Raw genomic sequence first — 15690 nt, 5'->3', positions numbered from 1 at the left:
GACTTCAGATCACTTTCTGGAGGCTGTGTGTGGAGAAATGTGAATTCTATAGCAGGGGGATGTGGGTACTCATCTTTAAATAGACAGCTGTGCCAAAGACAAATCAGATTTTATGGAATCTCCTTTCTCCTTAATCTTCAGAGATTTATTGAAAACAGCCTCTAATCTCTTCTGCTTGCCACAGACAAGTACGTTTCACCTACTTATCAAAGAGTGAATTTTAGTGCCATTCTTAATCTATGGCGAGAAAGGCTTGGGAACAGGATCTGCAGCATGTTGTCTCTGGCATACACGGGGGATTTCCCCACCTGAATTAACTGCTGCCTGGACCAACACATTCCTACACACAGCCAGCACAGACCCTCCAGGAGGCATTCAGGAGCAGCAGCTGGCTGGGGAGCATGTGGGCTAGCAGGCTTGGCTGTGCACTGAGAGCCAGAAGCCAGAGCAGTTCCCAAGGGAAACCTGGCAAATCCAGCTGCAGTGCCTGAGCAAGGGGAAAGAGAGAAACCAGGGTGCCTGGTGGGAGGGAGCCCATCTCACACAGCAGGCAGGATCTGGTGTCACTAACGGGGAGAAGAAGAGCAGTTGCTGTCCCAGGCTCTTAGATTTAGTACTTAGATGCATTTTCCAAGAGCAATTTGTATCTAAACGTATATGGACCATTTCTGGGGGAAGATTAATTGTTATCCAGGCTCGGTGCTGTAACCTTTGGAGGCTGAAGGCTGGAGAATTCTCTGGAAGAGATGGTCCTGTTTTTGGTGGCCATGCTGTCATCTGGAGCATGGTAGAAATGTAGAGAAGTCATGATTAAAGTCTACTCATAGGGAGGAGGTGAAACTTAATGAAATGGAAAAACCAGTAAGTAGAGGTGCCAGGCTGGAGCTTCATGGGAGGAGAAAGCAGTTCATGGCATTCCCCACTGGTGAACCTGTGCAGCTATTTCCCTTTCTGGGGAGTGCCTTGTAGCTTGGTCAGAGCAAGCTCTGGGTTGTGTACCCAGCTGCATTTCACAGCTCCATCTCCACAGCTGCATCCCTGTGGAGAGAAGCACACACAAGACAGGCAGGGCAGTGCTTCATTTCCATGTGGTTAAAAGAGGTCTTTTTCTTCACATGCTCTAGAAGAGAGATGTGGCTTTTCTGAAGGGGTTGTGCAGCTCTCAGCTATGGACAAAGTGATATTGAGGCTTGAATTGTGCTTTCTGCAGATCCTGGGTCTGCAGGGACAGTGGCCATGGGAGGGACACTGAGGAGAGGACCCCTGGCAGACTGTAAGGTGGATGGTCCTCAGTGTCTGTCCCCATCTGTGCTCTTGAAAGTCACTAAATGGAAGGAGATTTTTTTTTTCTTAATTAAGAACAATATAGAAAATACATAACGTCAGATTTCCCCAAATGCACAGAGAAATGCAGGTGGGAAAGTGAGGGGAGCTGAGGAGCAGTAGTTGAGTAGAAAATCTAAAGCTTTATTGTGCTGTTTTCCTCGTAGCACTGTGGGGTGTTGTCTCCTTTGCCCGAGGTAAGAGATAAGGGAAAAGGACCTTTATTTGCAGCTAGCTCATCCAGGCCCCTTGCATGGTAGGCAGGTTACTCACTCTGCCTGCCAGTCCTGCCTGTGTCTCTGCTGTGCCTCAGGTTGGAGGTGGCTGTATGGAAAGGGCTGATATCCAGGAGGATGAACAGCATGCACATAACCTCACTGAACTCTTTGGAGGATCCACCAAGCTGAACAGACACAGACATCTCAGAGACAATCAGACCCTTCATGTTCTGAGCTAAAGTAGTAAAAAACATTTTTAGTTTTGATTTATAGCTGAAGTACAGTGAAATTTGCTAAGCTGTGTTAATCTTGTGCTTTAAGGTGGGAAGTGCTTCTCTCACATTCCACAGCAGCACTGCAGGAAGCATCTCCTGGTGGGAAGATGGAGAAGAGCAGAGCCCCTGGCTGCAGTGTGGCCCTTGTTGTTCACAGGTAAGGCACACAGACTTGGCAGGGTGTGAATGTTTCACAGACAAATGGTTACAACGAGGGCCTTTAGGGAGCAGCTGGACTGCAAAAGACAAGATGTGCTGAAGGAGGTGAGATGTCATTTGACTGCTTAGCTGCTTTTGAAAGGCACAACAAGGAAGATTTAGAACATGTGTCATTTCAACCAGAGTCTTCAGGACCTAGACTCTTGCAGAGACGAGGATTCCTTCTCTGGAATTCCTGTCATGTCTGTGACCATGAGGAAGTCACCTGGAGAGATGCAAGCTATTTGTATTACCCAGCTTCGGGTAGAGAGTCTCATTCTCTCAGCCTGTTTCTGTAATCTCAGTTTACACCTTCCCTGTCTATGAAAAGGTGCTGCTCTTGGCAGCCACCAGGCAGGAGATGATGGCCATCCTGCCTGGCTGTGTGCAGGGGGTCCCGGGGCACTCACAGCCATGCTGTGGCAGCAATGCCCTGTGCTAGTGCCTAGTAAGAACCTCACCTTGTAGCTCTCTGTGTCAGGAGTTTTCCTCACTCTTTTATGGTGGCAGCAGACCTGGGCTCTCTGTATTTAAATCTCAAATGAAGAACTTTTCCCCCAGAGGTGTGAGTTGCCCTTTCACAGCCCATTGCTGTGCAGTGAGCTGTGGGGCTGGCAGGCCCTGCAGCTCTGCCCTAACAGGCCAGCTTACACAGGAATAGGACATCCCACCTTCTGCTGAAACTGATGTGCAGAATCTGTGTCCTCTGAAACTGTATTTCTAGATATGTATGTTTCCCCCAAGGTCACTTCTCTTTTGGCCCAGTCTTAGTGCTCAGTTAGATCTTCAGCCTCTTTACTACACAGTGCCAAAAACATCCAACCATCAAAACCTCTTGCTCTCAGCGGGACAAGTTTGGAATAAGGGGTGTTTAAGAGAGGGGAATGTATGTACCCAAAACTGAATACTATTTTTGCTGTGTTTATCTTCCCCTGACACGAAAAGACAGTTTGGGACAGGTGAGAAGAGTCATGCTGCACTTCCACAGCATCTTAGCAGCATTGCTTCCCCAGAAACAGCAGAACTGTGGCCTGTGGGCTTGCAATGACAGTTCAGCTCCTCATTTTGTTCCAAGCCCTGGCTGTGTTATCTGTCAGGAAGATAATTCCTTGACCTTGTGGTCAGGGGATGAGTGCTTTGCTTAGTGATTAAGCCACTGCAGTAGATAACATGCCATGTTTAATCCCTTTGGTAGCTGGTCCTGGAGGGGGGCAGGAGGGGCTGCAAAAATACAGTGGCTTGCAATAGGTCTGGAGACCTCAGAAACTGTGGCAACAATGCAGAAACTGTGGCTGTGTGTGCCCATCCTCCTAAGTTAATTTGGTGGCAGACTGGAAAACAATCAGCCTATCTAGGGCACTATTTTGTCAAGTGATAGAGCCATATGGTGCAAAAACCCCACAGTCGTCTGAGGGCTTAGGCATGTCAGAAATCAGGGAGTCCCTCTGCATACTGATCCTGTCTGCTAGCTGGCATATATAAAAAGAAGGTTTATAATTATTTTTGCCTGCCAGTGGGGGAAGGGACTCCTGAATAAACAACTAATCCTGCTGATTTGAACCGGGGAAGGATGAGATACAACCTTTCCTGCTGCTTCAAAGCTGTGGCTGGGATATGGCTGTGAAGCATGCAGCTGGCATGCAGCTGGCGTGCTGGAAAGCCCCACAAGCCTTCTTTATTCCAAGCAAGTGCAGCAAATGCATCAGAGTGGGTGCATGACCAGCTTTCAGGCTGTACAAACTGAGGGTTGAAGCCCACTCCTCCAGTGGTATTCAGGGTCCTGTCTGCAAGTGAAATTGGGGAGAGCTTTGACTGACAGGGTGTCACCTAGGGGGTTTCACCCCCACAGCCAGACTTCTGTCCCCTGCTTTTTGCTGTAATTCTGTTGCTCGCTCCTGCCAGAGGAAAAGATGGAGACATGAGCCCACATCCAGCTTGCCAGCAGTGAGGCACTATCACTCTTGAGGGAAGACCCTTGGGTTTTTTGAGCAATCCTCTCTTCCCGGGCTGTCACTACATAGTTAAGGATTATGATTCCCCTCTAATCTGGCTTTTCCCTTTCCCGAGGTCCCCGCTCTCTTTGGAAACAGCCCCAGCCTCAGATTACCTCTGGCTGTGGTGCCACCTCTGTCGGACCCAGGGATGTGCTAGCTGTCACCATGTGCTGGCCTTTGGGCAATTGACCTTAGCAGGCAGGAACCAATCCCGGGTCTGGTAGCTGAATCGAAAAGGTTGCTTACAAACAAAGGCGGGTATGGATCTGGTCTTTGTGAAACACTGGCAGCCAGCAATCCAGTTCCCTAATGAGAACTGGACTATGGGCATGCTGTGGGTCTCTACCAAACCCTGGCAGTTTGATATTAAATTTGGTCTTTGAGGAAGAAAAGACCAAACAACTTAAAAAGAAAAATAAAAGAAAATGAAACAAAACCAACGAAAACGAAAAACCAAAAAAAACCCAAAAACCTAAACAAACAACCAACCCCCCCCAAAAAAACTGAACCAAAAACCCCAACACTCACTCCCCCCCCCCCCCCCCAAAAAAAAGCAAGCAGAATTAAATCAGTCTTTAGTAGAAAAGTGCTTCATCCTGTGGTCTTGAGACACATCTCTTCTTAGCTGTTCCTCCTGATCCCAGCACTGACACACGGTAAAATCTATTCTCTGCCAGCCCAGATTCAAATACTAAAAGAGGTGCTCCTCATCAACCTCTGCTTCACAGTTCACAGGAGAACCCTGGTCATGCTTGGCTGCTGCCCTAGAGCCCAAAGGGAGGCGGTTTAGCTCAGGCTCCTTCCTAACATTGTGGGGTGCTGCCTGACAGATGCCTGGAGCAGCACCCATGCAGGCCTGGGGTAGGGGAAGCCACTGGGCTGGGGTGCTCCAGAAGGCATTTCTCTGCTGCTGTAATAGAGGAGCCTTCAACAGGAAGGAGACCTAAAAAATTTCACAATTCATCATGACTTTCATGTACGGTCTTATTTTCATTATATTATACATTTAAGTCCTGTATGTGCTTATCCCAGGCTTCTCTTCTCCATCCTTACTCCCACTCCATGCATTCAGGACATGCTTCTTTGCTGTAGTGGTATGAGAGCCATCTTAGTTGGAGATGTCTAGAACATTTTTCCTACAATTTTCCACTCTGGCCAACCTTAACCCTTGTTGGAAAACATAAATCTTTTCTTACCTGAGGTCCAAGGTACTTTCCACCATTCTTCATTCCCTGAGAGTACCTAAAATACGTGAAGCTGCTTGGCCATGTACATCTGTTGCACGAGACATATAAACCATGTCTCCTATGATTTTAAGGGTATTTAAATAACTAATATTGTTATTTCTTTCTTCTTCAGATGTTCTTTCATTTCCTCTGGGGAGTCATTTTGTGCCTCCAATTTCCCCATGGAAAAGCTTACGTTAAAATTATTCTCTATGCATCTGATCCATCGATTCCCTGGGCAGCCTTGCCTGCTTGCAGGACGCCTCCCTGTACCTGAGGACACTGCAGTGCGTTGCCATGGAGAGGACTCAGACAGCATTACTGGGTCAGCAGGTACTGTACAGCATGGGAGTTTACACAGCACTGGCGTCAGGATGGATGGGAAGGGCCCTGCAGCTTCCAGGAGACTCTGCAGAATTTCCCCTGGTTCTTACAGCAAATTTTCTGTGCATTTGGGGAGTGAATCACGTGGCATCTCCATTATGGTATGGTGTCTTTGCAGAGAGGGATCTGCAGGTTCCCAGAGATGGCAGGAGCTGTGAGAGATCTCTGGAGTAGCACAGTGCAGTCTGATCAGAGACACTCAGACAGGACAGCAGCTCTGGGTCCGAACACCATTGGCTTCAGAAATCTCTACTTCTACAATTTTTTTGATGGAACCATAAGTAAAATGCATTGAAATACCTGATTCTGCAAACAGATTGTGCAGGTTTTTTGAAAAAATTGTAGGAATCACAGAAAACTTCTGTTACAAGACAGAGTGCCTTCTGCCTGGGAAATATTATAAACTCACATCACCCAAGAGATGTAAGTTGGAGTGACAGCTACCATGAAAAGGGATATGGAGTGTATCTACAGCTAACCTGTCAGGTGTTTTAGTGTTGCATAAAGCCCTGAGGCTTTCAGCTTGCTAGCTGCCCACCATTTTCTGAGAGCAGACAGGTCACCTCTGATTTACTGCAACAATCCTCCCCAGTTTTACTTCCTCCTGAGCAGCAGTAGGTGAAATGATAACAGAAAAAGCGTTATGACTTATAGCTGTTACAACATATCTAAAATCCCTGTCATGACAGGTCATGCAGAACTATATGAGCTAGATGGTAGAGTTCAGGTCATAAGGAGAAGCTGGTGATAGTGTGATAGGATGGATATATCTTAGGATGCCAGCCTGTCCCCAGAGCACCTGTGCATTATGCAGTGATGACTGCAGAAAGGAAAGCTTCCCTCTGAGGCAAGAAGAGGCACTGCTTCCTAAGCCAAGCACTGGTCTAAGTGGGGAGGGCAACAGCTCAGCACTTCCTCTGGGGCTGTTAATTCTTGCCCCATTCATGGTACTGTCTGGGAAAGCAATGCAGGGGAAGTAAATTAGCAGCGGTGTTTGATAATTAAAAATAAAACAGTAGCATCCCTTTGCTATGCCGTAACACCCAGTTCATCTGTAGGTTTTCAACCTACGCCATCCCAAGCCCAGATTCAGATAGTTCCTGCAGTTGCTCGTGCACAGACATGCCCCAGTTTAAGGAAGAGCAGGACAAATTAGTTCTCTTGAAATTTCTGCAGACAAGGGAGACTTGGCTGCACCCTATGGTCAGCTCCCCAACTCCCCAGCTGCAGGCAATGGGAGCAGGAGCCTCAGGATCAAACTAGGAAACAAGGATAGCTTGACAGCTCCAGGTGGAAGCTAAAAATTGTGCAGAGGCACCTAGAATGTCTGGATGAGGGCTGCTGAATTTCCCTGATGAGAACAAAGTACCACTCTTCCATCAGGGTTCATGTCAGATGTGGACTGAGTGCACTCAGGATGGCTGTGTAGGGGTCCCTCTACAGCGAAAACAGTGCCTGTTCATGGATCTCACCTTTTCCTTGAAATCTGAAGAAATAGGTGCTGCTGGGAGCTAAACACGAAGCCTGTCTTGTCAGCATGTACAGGAGATAGGTGTATAAGTAGCAAAGCTTCTGAACAGAGTGGTCCCCTCCTAGGGTCTAAGAAATTGCATGCAATGCAGCACTTAACAGAATTTTCACCTGCTGGCATAATAGGGCCTTTTTTCAGGAGGGAAAGAAAAATGGCTTTCAGCTTTACCTACACATCTGTGTTTTGTTTTCCTTTACTCATTTATTTTCCTGTCTCTTATAAATCATTAAATAATTATCAAAAATAGCACAGCTTACTTTGGAGGTGATTAAAAAAGAGACAAAATTATCACATCACCTTCCTACAAACCAAAACATTCCCAGTAGCACCCAACAAAGAGCCAAATCTCTTACTCCCCACTGTTCAGCTTACTGTCTAACAAGGTACTTCTGTGCCAGCTGCTCTTCCCCTCAGCTGCATTGAGCTGCTTAAGCAGACACTGCTTTGTAAACACCCAGGAACACAGTGTCCAGCACCAGGGTATTGACAAATTTGTCACCCAGTCTAAAAATATCAACTGATACATGACCCTCCCATCCCATTGCCTGGGTAGTGCGCCACAGGAGGAAATTTTCACCGAGCTCTTGAAAGCATAAGCTCTGCCAAGCCATTGTGATTTACATAAATAATGAAAAGTTTAATATATCTAGGCTGTATTTGCTCCTGGAATAACTCTGCTGGCCCTAGAGAGATAACTAATGGGATGAACTGGGCCCTGTAAATTTAATGTGCTGAAAGAAAGTGTTATTGTATGCTGTCATACATAGAGATCTAAGTGATTCTAGCTAGCCAGGGTGGTATAAGGATACTCAGTCCATGTTTACTCATTGATTTAACATTTCCATCTGTAGCTCCTGCCCATTTCTGCTAATGCACCTTCCTCTCACCCTGCCCCTGTCCTGGGCTCCCAGTGCAGCCTTATCTAATCTTCAAGCCCTGCATTTAAAAGTGTTTCAGGGTTTGGGGGCAATGCCCAGAAGTGGTGGCTGGTGGCTTAAAACCTTTATCCTCCATGAAGCACCAGCTGCAGATCAGGAGTCAGGGGAGCTGCCACAGCAGAGGCACAGGGTTATCCCTTCACTACAACCAGGAGAGGTTAATTAGAGGACTGCAAGGAGATTAGAGAGGACATGAGTGAGAGCTCCAGCTGGATCAGGGAGGTCAACATGGCCTGAGGCAAATCACATCAGTTCTTTCTGCTTCAGTTTGCTTGTACTTAGGCTGGGAGCGACAACTAGCTTACCTCACAGCCAGGTCCTGAGATTAGATGCAGGGAGCTGTGTAAAGCACATAAGAACAAAATAGCACTGGCAGTTTGGTTTTGTAATACAGGGTGATTCTTACTGCCAGAGTGGTTTTGTAATGCAGAAGATTCCTTGCTGAATGGCAGGGATGTAGGACATGAGTGCAAAGTTACCAGAGTTAGTCCTTTCAGACTAAAATCTTACAATAACAAGGCAATGTTTCACAGTAAAGATGCATGCTCAAAGAATGGGCTAAGGACAAAGAAGTCAGACCTAGAACCAAATTTTTTTCATGGCCTAGTGTTAAGAGGCACGTAGAATGTTGGGCATATTCCATCATGAAAGGTCTGAAGAGTAGCCTCCCCAGAGTGCTGGATGCTCTCCATGAATGGAGAATCTGTTTCCAGGTATGTTGTACTGGAAGAGTTTTGTATTTTTCCCTTGTTTCCAGTGTTTTCTCTTCAAACATTACCTAGTGATATCTCACCAAAAAGGAGGGCAGAGCTGCTGCTTGCCTAGAAGCCAGAAGCATTATGATTTTCTTACTATGCCTCTACACTGGCTCTTTACAGTGGGTGCTCCTTGCTTGCCAAGGACTTGTGGGGCTGCACTCCCCCAAGCAGTTGTATTAGGGCTCCATCAGCTCCCACTGCAACATCCCTGTACTGCACTGCAAAGGAGGTGCTTCGGGGCTCATTTCCAGAAGGACGGGGTTAAGCCAGTGTCTTCCTCTTCTTTGCCTGTGACAGCCTTCTTTTACAACTATGCAGGCTAAGTTCAATCCTAACAAACTTTATTCCCTGGGAACTTGACTCAGCAAAGCATTAGAGCTTACATTTGATTGCTCTGAAGGGAGCCTGTGTGACCTGAGAACAGATCACAGAGCACCTCTGCTCTCCTGGATGCAGTGGCTGCTCCACTGAACAATTGTGCAGTCCCAGGTCCACAGAGTAGAACTATGTGTGAAGACACCAGTGACCATTCATAATGTGCCACATCTCACTAGCTTTGTATCTCATCCTTAGAGCTTGATGCATATTCTTAAAACAAAACTCTAACAAAACCAAAAATAGCCCAAACAACAACAAAGTTCAAAATGACACTTCAACTACTACATTTATGTCTTTACCAGCAGAAGAACGCCCACAGCTGAAATCAAGTCTCTCTTTGATGCAACAACTGCAGCAATGAGAAGCCATCCTCAGGTAGGATATGATAAGCCTGGCTATGAATTGCAAATTCTGTTTCCCACGCCTCCCTGTCCAGCCTTGGCTAAATGAAGACATGTAAATCAAACTAAGGCCCCTCTCAAACCTGTGAGCACTGCATATTCAGCATTTGTTTAGTGAACAGAATTTCCCTGGCATTGGGAGAAATTTTAGCACAGAATGAGTCTGGAGCTCCGTAAGCATCCCAAGAGGAAAATAGTAGGTAACCAAGCTGAGAAATCGAATTCTCCCTCTTATTCATGTGGTGAAAGAATTTTGTATAAACTGGCTTAAAATTTACCTTGTGAAATATTAACTAGTGGTGATGCAGCTGCTCCTCCTAATAGCTTTTAGACATATCTGCCAAATTCAACCTTGACAGAGAGAAATGTGTTTTAGTGATGAATTTTGCGTGAAGAGGAAGCACGCAGATAAGATTGTTGGCACTCCCTCTGGCACTGAAGAGCTCCAGTTTCAGCCCAGATGCCATTAAAAACTAGACAGTCCACATAAACAAGTTTCTGAACATAAAAAACATGTTCCATTGTGTTCCAAAATTCCTCCAGAGCTCAGCCAAAAGAAACTGCTCCTTCGTCAGTGCTTCTCCTCCACGTTGATTACTTTTTTAGTTCTCCCTAACCTGCAGCTCAATAGCAAAAACCCCGAATAAGCCCATCTAAAAGGGCCATACTTTTTACACGTGACACAGGATTTAATTTCCATTCCTACAGAAATCCAGCAGTAAAATTCCTTCTCAAATAAACAGAAGCATAGGCAGACCCAAGAAATAACTCTCATGCCTCCACCCAAATTGCTGACTGAAATTTTCCATGCTGCAATTTTAAACTCATAAACTCCACTGAATTTCACAGACTTTGGACTTAAACCACTACAGAAATAAAAAAATATCCATACACAGATTAATGTATTTTGAAAAAAAAATATTTTTTCTCAGATTGCACATTCCAAACTTGAGCTGTACACTGCACAGTACAGGAACACTAGTGCCAATCCAATTACCATCCTGTAGGTTTGTGTTGATTAGCTCAGCTGTAGCCCCAAGGTGTCAAACTCAGTCAGCAGCAAGAGATGGACCCCAGGTGTAATTACAGTCAGTGACCAAGACATGTCTCCTGGGCTGCAGAATGTTCTCCATCTGGAAATGCCCTTGTCAGAGGGAGGTTTGGACAGTATTCAGGCAGACTGCAGCAGAGCTTTAGGGAAAACATGGTGCTCCAGTTAGAGGCTGCCTGCCCATTCACTCACCACCATTTGCCTTCTTTTCACTGTTTCCCAGCTCTCCCCATTTTCCCTCTGCTAAATGAACCAAGTAGTGACTTTCAACCACAGTGCAATGACACAGGAAGCAAAAGCCCTCAATATCCGTGCTGGCAGGCTTTCTCTGCAGCCCCAGAGGCTACAAACCAGATGAAACATTGGCTATGCTGGAGTCACTGCAGGTTTTATCCCAACTCTAGTGCTGTCAGCGAGCAAAGGCAGTTTTGCACTGGTTGGATTTGGGCCACTGGCCATCTCTTTTCTAGGTCTTTGCAGCTACAAGGGCACATGTAGATCACTGCGGCATGGACAACATGTCAAGAAGTCTGTGTTTTTTCAAGGACCTCATCCAGTGTTAGAGCAGGATTTGTTTCACTGATCTAATTGCTGCTTTGAGGACGAGGGTGAGGGGACAGCCTCCCTGCTGGAAACAGTAATGCAGCTGTCCTTTCCACAGCTAACAGATTTGGGCGTTAATGCTTTTCACCAAGGGATGTTTTACTTTAATAACCACTCAAATAAATAAATAAATACATACATACATAAATAAATATTACTTTGTGCTTTATAAGCAACATTTGTCCAAAGTCTTTGAAGTGCTTTGCCAAGCCAAGTCTTACTATTTCTGTGAGTCCCAGCAACCCCAAGAGCCCACCTGTGCTTCCGTTTATATCAATAGGAGCAGGTCCAGTCTCTGAGGATTTGCCTGGCATTACACAGTGAGCCAATGACTGACAGAGAAAACTTTGCTCAGGTGCCCTAATTCCTACTTTTATGCTGCCTGCCCTTAACACCACCAATCATATCACGCTTCAAAGACCAAGTCCTATAAAAATAAAAAAAATACCTACTTCTTAATTTTCAACACAGTTTGTGTAATGCCTCTAGCCTTGCAGGGCACCATGGTGTATTTGGTCTGTTACTGTTACTGTTCATTTAAGATCTTCTTCAAAGCCTTCTAGGAGGATTCTGACGTGCTGTTACCTCCCGGGAAAATCTGGTAAGCGATCTATGCACGCAAGACTGCATGTTTGTGCCATATGTCAACCTTCTTCTGGTTGTCTCTTCTGCTGTGTTGTACATCAGAGACATCTGCAAAGAAACAAGATCCTGTCTTTTCTTGCTGCTTCTCCTCCATGCTCCAGGTCTGACTGCTATCACCAGAGCAATCCAATACGGCATCACAGGTGGTGGAACAGAGAATTGATGCTGCTGATGGAGCCAGGAAAAAACAAACCAAAGTGCATGCTTTGGATGTGTGCTTGCAACTCCAACTCAACAAAGAGTAAATGTGGAAACCTGGAGCAGAACACTGTTGTACTTGAATGCAGTGCACAGGGCACAGATAGGCTTTTCACATTTCTGGTGTATTTACTTGCAGAAGGACTCAGTTCCCTCTAAAGAGTATTGAGTTAACTCTTATAAAAAAGAAATGATCCTCATCTAAGAGAGTCTGTAACGTCCCTTACTTTGTGCATCAACTCTTTCTTGTGCTCTATATAAGAATACAACTCTTAGCACCAGTGGCAGAGAAATGCTGCCCTGCGTAGTAGACGATGATAAAGAGTTGGGCGAAGGTCTCATTTTATGCAGCTCATGAGAATTATAAGGCTGGAACTCTGGAGAACATCTGGTCCAACCTCCTGCTCAAGACAGGGCAAATTGGATAAAGTGGCTGAGAGTCTTCTTGAGTTTTGGGAATTCCTGGGGTGGTGATTTCCATTTACAAGTGACTTCTGTATTTCCCCCAAAGTCCAGATTCTACAGGTTCATTCACTTTTATATCTTAATGAACAACTGGCTTGTGTGGGTGCTCGTCAGTTTGTGGACTGTCCACAAATTTCTCTCCTTTTCTTCTTCCTCCAAAAGAAAAGAAGGAATTCTACAGATGTTGGTAAGAGAAACTTGGAAAGGAGGAGAGGTGAGGATACCTGGGAGGGGTAACAGTTACAAAAAGCAAAATCGAAATTGTATTTGTGAGCCCTTTCAGACAGCTTCTGCCCAGCTCTCATCATGATATCTACTTACACGCCCTTGATCTGTGCTTTCCCTAGCTTGGTACTAGCAGAAGCCAAGGGGCACCCAGGGTATATGGCATTCTGTACTCCAACTTTCTTCACCTTCCACATGGGAGTGCAGTAGCTTTGAAAATACAGTCCCTTAACATAAACCAAACTGCCTGTTACTCCAGGCAGAATCAGCTTGGGTGGTTTTGGTTCTTATTCAGCAGGCTCTAGTAGTCAGCAACCTCTGTTTGCATTTCCAGCTGGAGAGTGCAGCTGTAGTCATCTCTGGTGTAAACAATCAATCAGTAACTCAGAGGTTCAAGCAGATTTTGCAGCCCTCTGAAAAAATGCATGTGCTTGTGGGGTGGAGGACACAAAAACTTGCTTCCTCTCTGTAAAGATGACTGAGGTCAGTCTTTAAAACACACCCAGAACGAAAAATGTATTTAAAACAGTATGCGAAATAGCTGCCACGTTTTTGTGCGGTACCCTGCTCCCCCAAAATACGAAATTAGGGTGGATGTTTGTTTTCGTTATTTTTTAAACGCTCATACCGAGGAGCTTTCTGTCACATTACAATGGATAACCAGTGGTGCATTCTCACTCATCCATGACAAGATCTTTCATTTCTTACTAAGGTGAGCATGCAGTTCTGCTTCGAAGGCCATCTTGTCAAAGGTGCGCACGTTCGTCTCCTCTCGCACCTTTTCCCGGACATGGAAGGACGCTCGAGCAACAGACCTGGCATTTTCTAAGACAGTCTTCTTCTCCTTGAAAATCTGCTCACTTCTCTCCAGCTTCCTCTCTATAGAGAGGAGAATTTCCCTGCGCCGTAAGTCCTCATACTCTTCTACCTTTTGCTTGTTCATCTTCTGCACTTTTTCCTTTTCCAGACGGCTCAAGACCACTTTGCGGGCTTTTTCTTGGACAGCCTCTTCAGCCACCTGGGCAGCATGCTGGAGCTTTCTCTCTGTCTCTCTAGCCAGTGCTTCCAAGTGCTCCTTCTGCTCTCTATCCTTCTTCTCTGCTGCCAGTTTAGCTCTCTGGATCTGCATGTCCTCACGTCTGGCCTTCTCCCTCAGCTCCTGGTTCCTCTTCTCCACAAGCTGCTCGTAGTTCTCCTGAGCCTTTGTCAAACTCATCTTCAGGGATGCCTTCAGCATTTCCTTCTCTTCTGCCTCTTGCTTGGCCAGTTCCTTGAGCAAGGCCTCATGCTTCAGCTTCTCTGCTTGGTTGAACAGTCTCTTTTCCTTCTGCAGCTGCACCTCCTTCTTCAGCCTCTTCTGTGCAGCTGTGGACAGTTTCTCTTGCAGGAGCTGTTCCTCTCGCTCCTGATGTTCCTTCTTAACTTCTTCCTTCACCTTGAGGTTGAGCTCTTGATGGAGCTTTTTCTGCTTGTCCTCCTTGATGGCCCTCTCCAGCCTCTCCCTCCGCAGCCGCTCCTGCTTCTCCGCTTGCTCCCGCCACCTCTCCTCACACACCAGGAGCTGCCTCTGCTTCATCAGGGTGGCTTCCTCTTGCTCCTGGCTCAGTCTCCCTCGCCGCTTCTCCACCTGGCTCTCCCACATCCGCTGACCCTGCAGGAGGGCCCTCTGCTTCTGCTTTTCCTCCTGCTCCTTCCGCTGCTCAGCCAGGCGCCGCTGGCTGTCCCACTGCAGATGGGCTGCCTGTCGCTGCTCCCGCAGCAGGTTGGCCTCCTGATGCTTGGCGATCATCAGCGCCGCGATCTTCTTGTCTCTCTCTGGCACCTCTGAGAGACCCTTCTTCCTCTTCACCTCCCTGACGATCCTCTCGACTCTCTGGGCAGTCTGTGGTGAGTGGCTGAGGTCGCCCAGGCTGAAGCTGCGCCCCAGCAGAGCCCCATTGGCAGCGGCTACCCCCCGACCCCGGCCGCACACCTTGCCCCCGCGCTCCCGCAGGCTCTCCCCGCTGTAGGACGACGAAGCGCCCGATTCGGAGGAAGTCTTGCCCCAGCTACCCTCGCGGCGCTTCTGCAGCGAGTCCAGGGAGTGGCTCTTGCCCTTGGCACCCCTCGATGCCCTGGCCTTCCCCCCGCCATGGGTCCGGGGCCCGCCGGCAGCTGCGGCCGCAGCCCGGGATGAGACGCGAGCGGCGGGCGAAGGCGGCAGGCTGCCGAGGGGCGCGAGGATCCGCCTCTTCTCCTCGCGGATAATCCTCTCCCGCTCCTCCCGGCACTGCTGCAGCTTGCGGCGGCGCTCCCGCTCGTAGGCCTCGTAGAGGCCGGCGGCCACCCGCATGGAGCGCCCGGGCGCCTCTCTCAGCAGGTCCCCCAGCGCCCGCGGCAGCAGCTCCACGGGCCGCACGGCGCAGCGGGCGCAGGCCTCCAGCGACCGCGGGCTGGTCAGCACGTACCGGCTGCCCTCCGCCGCCGCGCAGTCGAAGTTGTACAGGTCCAGGTGCAGCAGCGGCGACTGCTCTCCAGGACGGGCCGGCTCTCCCCCCGCTGCCCCCCCGGGCGCCGGGCAGGGCTGCGGGGGAGGCTCGGCCGGCGGCTCCACCATGGCTCGGCCTGCGGGGCAGAGAGCGGCGGCGGGTGAGCGGGCGGGCAGCGGGCGCGCAGACCCCTTTGTGTCCCCGGGCAGGGGCGAGGAGCGGCTGGGAGGGGGCGGCGGGCCGTGCGCCGGGGGTGCCTGGGCTGGGCTGTGTTTATGCGGGAAGGGGACAGGTAGCGGCAGGTGTTGGGCGCGGAGGGGCAGTGCCGGGGGCGGGGGTGCCCGAGGCGCGGAGCCGCGTTTGGGCGGTCGGGCACAGGGGCGTGGTGCGGGAGGCTCTCGGACGCGCGGG

At 48.3% G+C, this 15690-nt stretch overlaps 1 protein-coding gene across 1 annotated transcript; it reads right to left on the bottom strand.

The window, feature by feature from the left end:
- Positions 1-10525: 10525 nt before the first annotated feature.
- CCDC177 (coiled-coil domain containing 177) lies at positions 10526-15407 on the bottom strand. Its single transcript, XM_014869211.2, has one exon. It carries the CDS (start codon positions 15405-15407, stop codon positions 13509-13511), a length of 1899 nt encoding a protein of 632 aa, XP_014724697.1. The 3' UTR covers positions 10526-13508.
- Positions 15408-15690: the final 283 nt, after the last annotated feature.

Source organism: Sturnus vulgaris, chromosome 6 (genome assembly GCF_052056855.1).
Source record: "Sturnus vulgaris isolate bStuVul1 chromosome 6, bStuVul1.hap1, whole genome shotgun sequence".
NCBI lineage: Eukaryota > Metazoa > Chordata > Aves > Passeriformes > Sturnidae > Sturnus > Sturnus vulgaris.
Note: the sequence above shows the minus strand (reverse complement) of the source record. Positions and strands in the feature narration are given on the sequence as shown.